Source organism: Engraulis encrasicolus, chromosome 3 (genome assembly GCF_034702125.1).
Source record: "Engraulis encrasicolus isolate BLACKSEA-1 chromosome 3, IST_EnEncr_1.0, whole genome shotgun sequence".
In the NCBI taxonomy this organism is placed as follows: domain Eukaryota; kingdom Metazoa; phylum Chordata; class Actinopteri; order Clupeiformes; family Engraulidae; genus Engraulis; species Engraulis encrasicolus.
In genome coordinates this window covers 41,847,974-41,853,496 of record NC_085859.1, presented here as the reverse complement: position 1 = coordinate 41,853,496, position 5,523 = coordinate 41,847,974, and the positions used below count along the sequence as shown (strand labels likewise).

At 40.9% G+C, this 5,523-nt stretch overlaps 1 protein-coding gene across 1 annotated transcript; it reads left to right on the top strand.

Annotated features, from left to right (window-relative positions):
- Window positions 1-1,295: 1,295 nt before the first annotated feature.
- On the top strand, window positions 1,296-3,109 carry nkx2.7 (NK2 transcription factor related 7). Its single transcript, XM_063193972.1, has 2 exons — window positions 1,296-1,608; window positions 2,532-3,109. Exons 1-2 carry the CDS (start codon window positions 1,296-1,298, stop codon window positions 3,107-3,109), a joined length of 891 nt encoding a protein of 296 aa, XP_063050042.1.
- Window positions 3,110-5,523: the final 2,414 nt, after the last annotated feature.

The window sequence follows — 5,523 nt, the reverse complement described above, 5'->3', positions numbered from 1 at the left end:
CGATGAAACCCACGGGCACTCAAATGCACCTGTCATTATTACGAGTGTAGCCTACCAGTTCTATTACTATCACTATGCACACGATTGGGATTTGTTTCTTGAATGTGCCATGTCAAAGGTTTAACACTGGTCTACTCGTTCGTTTGTGTCAGATAGGAAGTCTATTCTAAATTGGGTAGCATGCCTTGTCCAGTGACGTCGCTTCGATAGGTCCTTGAGCACACCATCTACTATTTTCCTGGTCCCCAATCCCAAATTTAAAAGGTAAAATTCTGACATGATTTTAGGGCAGACCGAGCAAGAAGTTATTGGAGACAATGGACATAGAAATGCCACCGTAAAATCATGCCTATCACATTTAGCCTATGCCCGCGTTTTATAGGCCTATATAATCGACTAAGTTATTAGGTATAGCCAAGCATAGTGCGCCATGTCCCTTTCTAAATTAGCCCAATTACAGTCCATTACCAACAAAAGCATTTATGCACGCAACTAAATCTGCTAAAGGGCACAATTTGCCTGTTGGGAAACAGGCTAATTCTACATAAATGATCGACTAAAATCCCCCAACATGGGGTTTCTTCCATCGCAATTGTATCACTTGAAAACCCTATACATATTTTCAGTGCAGGTTTTACACTTGGTATTTCCAAACAGGGTGCATACATTTCGAAACAAATACAAAAGCTAGCTTTTTTTAACTTTATTAAAAGCTAGCCAATTAAAATCGTGTATTTTCTAATAAATAGTTCTCTACAGACATAGGTTATAGGCATATGTTTCAATCACTACATAGGCAAATAACTTCCTGGTAGCTAAACAATGTTATAAACATCCACTTTCTCTGATGGCAATGACGAAGATGTGCTACTATTTGATAGTCATCACTAAAAAAACTGGCCACAGCATTGTAGGCAAAAAGCATGACCATTGTCTGATGATATTATTGTCGCTGAGGTCTTTGAAGCCCAGCGAAGGGAGTGGTTTCAGGCATGATAAGAGCTCCCTTCACGCCATGCGCCTGACTTTGCGTGGTGACAGTTTGAGGACGAGCCCATTCACAGGCGCCACACTGCACACTTGCGCACTGGGATGCTGGAACCCCACTGCAATTTTTCACACTACATGAAGTAAATCAAATCAGGAAGTACTTTAGCGTATCGGGGCCTGGAATAAAGTCAACTGGATTTTTTGTCAACCCGTAGGGTCTGGTTGTGCGTAATCGACGTAGGGTCTGGTTGTGCGTAAAATCTGACTTGGAGAGGTTGTTGGCGACTCGGTAGGCTCGCCAAGTGATGCTTCCCAGCCCGATGACTTCCACGCCGTTTTCGGTGAAGGATATACTAAAGCTTGAGCAACAGCAGCAGCAGCAGAGCTATGTCTTCTCGCAGCACGCGACTTTACCGGAGCTGGACGTGCCTCCGATGCAGTCTCTGCAGTGCATGCACAATGCGCTCAGCCGCAGCCTGGACTTGCTCTACAGCCCGGAGAAAGGCAACTTCGGGGCGGCTGAACAGCAGAGGTGTGGCGGCGTGAATTCAGATGATGACATGCTGCGCGGCTGTAGTTCCCCCACGGAGGACGAAGCAGATATCATGGACGACTCAGGTGAGATTCCAAAACTTGTTATTAAAAACAGGAAGTGATGTGCGATAGAGAAAGCAAGTGTGCCGTTCTGTCAGCATTGCGATTGTTCTGCCCTGGCGGCGCTAGTGATATGCAAATCTTTCACCAAGAAAGTTACATTAATTTTTACAACTATGCAATATGATCACGTTTAGTTGATACTACGTGTTGATCTAATAGGCTATGTCTTCATTCGCCGAGTAAAATGGGTCTATTGAAACAGGACGAGCTTTTGGGGGACTAAAACTGACATCGTGGAATAGGTGGCGGGGCTGTCGCCCGAGAGAGAAAAGAGTGTGTAGTGTCTTGGAGAGCAACTGCTTATTTACATTCTAAAATGTGTGACAGCTTGGATTAGCCCTGGATAAAGGCCTATGCTCTAGCTATTTATGCAATAGTTACATGATTTATAGTTTAGCCGAAGAAGCCAAGAATTTGGTCTTGCAACAGTGATTGTGTTATGGAACAAATGCCCCTGATAAATTTTAAAATAGCCTAAACAAAAAACACATTGGCCTAGGCGTACTGCTACAAATTAACAGAACAAAAATATGGGCCAGCCTACATCACACGGTATTTAAAAGGTCAGTCGTTGGAGCAGGGAGCCACTGCGTTATTTCAGAGAAATAATAGGCTAGCTCCTCGACATCTGCCTTTTGCAATGAATCTATTAATAATTTACTCATTTGGTGGTGGTAACGCCCACGTTAAGTCAAACAAGGAAATTGACATATGGTTTTGGCAGTTAATTTTGATGGATTAGACATGGGAAAGAGACTATTTAGGCCTACATCGTGTTCGCTTGCGTAATTCGTTTGGTAAACTATTACAAATAAATTGTTTCCGTCCACGGAACAACTTTCTCCATTCACTTTTCAACATGTTTATTTGATTTTATTTCACAGGTACGTGCAGTGGGGACCTCGCGGATCCCAAAGCGAGGAGGGACGACAGTAGGCCGAAGCAGAGACTCCGCCGGAAGCCCCGCGTGCTCTTCTCCCAGACGCAGGTGCTGGAGCTCGAGCGACGCTTCAACCAGCAGCGCTATTTGTCTGCGCCGGAAAGAGACCACTTGGCCACACTACTAAAGCTCACGTCCACTCAGGTCAAAATATGGTTTCAGAACAGGCGATATAAGTGCAAGAGACAACGGCAAGACAAAACACTGGAGTTAGCGGGACACCCGGTTCCTCCCAGAAGAGTTGCCGTGCCCGTGCTAGTGCGGGATGGAAAGCCCTGCCTTGCCCCCACGCACACGACCCCGTACAATGTTACAATGGGCTCATACACCTACAACACTTATTACAGCAGTTATGGCAATAACCCATACAACTGTAACTACGCCGGTGTTTCGCCCTTGGTGAATACAACACAGATGCAAAGTCCTATTGCCGACCTGGGCCTAGCGATGAGCAATGTTGAGGGAGCCGTCAACCAACAAGGACCTTTTCAAAGTTCTCTCCCGGGAATAAGAGCTTGGTAAGAGACTGCATAAACACCATGCCACCGACGGAGAGGTCACAGACTATTATGTTCAACAACTGACATCAGTAGGCTGAATTTGGTCTGCACACGCGTGGTCGGATCAGTGACTACATGGACATACTATGGCAAATTGTGTGGACTCGCTAGCCTATATCACTAAGCTTCACCATTAGGCCTAAATGTGCTTGTTTAGCCAAGAATTCAGGATGCGTTGAACGTTTTTTTCCCAGTAATTTCAGCCCAATTTAAATAGCATAATGACAGGCCTATTTGTTATGCTTATTGTTATTATTATTGTTATTATTAATAATAATAATAATAAGACAAATAAGAAGGGGAATAACAATTATGAGAGTAACAACAATAATAATTGCGAACTTTTTAAATATAGGCCTAGATCTAGGCTAGTTAATCATAGCCTAAAATTGGCAAAATAATAATAATAAAAAAACAGTGGCATGCAGTAGGCTATTTGGCTATTTATTTATTTTAATCAAAAGTCACCATTGTCTACAAAATAGCATATCCATTGTGATTCCAAGGTCGACAAACAACACCGTCAACTCTGTAACCACTGACATGTGTTGCATAGTCTACCCGCCACATACCTGGCACGTTTGTTTAATCTTAATGGAGATCAAATGGCGTTAATGAGTGCTTCATGGACCAAACAAGGCAAACAATGGCTGTGAGTGACCCAATCAGATTTAGATAAGATGTCCGATCCCGTCTCATCCTGGGCCCGAGTAGGGTAAATAAAGACGCAGACAGCGCGTCTCTACTCTGCGGAGTGTCTTTCAGCCGCAAAAGAGCGCTCATCCTGCTCCCCTCCCACCCCCTCCACCCCCAAGCACTCAGACGCGGAGACAGACACATGCGTCAGAGCCCAATTTAAACTGGCAATGCGAAACCTCTGTGGGAATTTATTCAGCCATATTATTTAATCTGACTGAATATTTGGTTCGTTCAGAGTCAAAGGGGAAAAAAATACAGAAAACTATAGGCATAAGATAATTGAAATAGAATGATGAAAAGAGGCATTGAAATGGTTACATCTTAATCCAAGGTGATAATCCATTAGAACTAAGTTCATAATCACCATTAAACGTTACAGCTTGCTTGGCGGGCTCTCTGCGGTCAATAATATTAGGGCTTACTCTTAAGACTCTCGAACAAATATCCAGAATTCCCCCTGGTCTACATAACAGCACCATAGCGCAAATGTGGAGAGCTAAAACTGAGAAGACCTATGGCCATAGCCTACCTCGGTTGTATAGGCCTACTGTTTATTTGATTCTGTATTTGTAGGAAATGATACTGCTTTTACATGCTTATTAATATATATTTTCCAGTATTATTGTCAATAAAAGACATGTTTTGCTTTTTCAAAAAATATCTGACTGCTTTCTTTGTTTTTTTCAATTGAGAATTTATACAGTTCATACAAGTTCACATGCAATTAAAATAATTAAATATTTGCAAAGTAGTATGAAAATTTGAAGATGAATCAATAGCCAGTTTGCCAGCATTAGCCTATTACAAGTCCATCATAGGAATACAATATTTTTCTTGCTCTACTTAATAGCCTACTTAACTTCACAGACAGTAACTGAGTAAAACAATGTCTCATAAAAAAGACATAATTTCTAAAGCAATTGTCTCATTTAGCCTACCTCAATGAAATGGAATACAGTAGTTTGATTCTGTATTTGTGGGAAATTATACTGCTTTTACATGTTTATTAATATATATTTTCCAGTATTATTGTCAATAAAAGACATGTTTTGCTTTTTCATAAACTATCTGACTGCTTTCTTTGTTTTTTCAATTGAGAATTTGTACAATTCATACAAGTTCACATGCAATTCAAATAATTAAATATTTGCAAAGCAATATGCAAATTTGAAGATGAATCAATAGTCAGATCCATCAGTCCATCATAGGAAAACAATATTTTTCTTTTTCTACTTACGTAATAGCCTACTTAACTTCACAGACAGTAACTGAGTAAAACAATGTCTCATAAAAAAGACATAATTTCTAAAGCAATTGTCTCATTTAGCCTACCTCAATGAAATGGAATACAGTAGTTTGATGTTGAATGAGTTCATTATCGGTCCATTGTCTTGCTCTTGGTTGTTTGTATAATGGAAAATTTGAGGTTATTTTTAACCATAATTTTCAAAATTATTGGTTGCCGAAACAAAATCATTTTTGGGTTTTTTGGACAGTGAACAGCCATTTATTAAGTGCCAAAAATGCACATCACTGATAAGTGTATAACAATAACAAATACATTTATTTATTAAACATCCAATTGTTGCTGTTACCACATCATCCATTAGAGCTGCTGGCTCCCATGCTGAGCTAATGCAGAAGATGGTTATCAAGAAAGCATTCTTCTGAGTGTGT

Coding starts and splice junctions, on each gene's coding strand:
- nkx2.7 (XM_063193972.1), top strand. CDS start 1,296: ATGCTTCCCAGCCCGATGACTTCCACGCCGTTTTCGGTGAAGGATATA. Junction 1,609..2,531: donor AGATATCATGGACGACTCAG/GTGAGATTCCAA, acceptor TTTATTTCACAG/GTACGTGCAGTGGGGACCTC.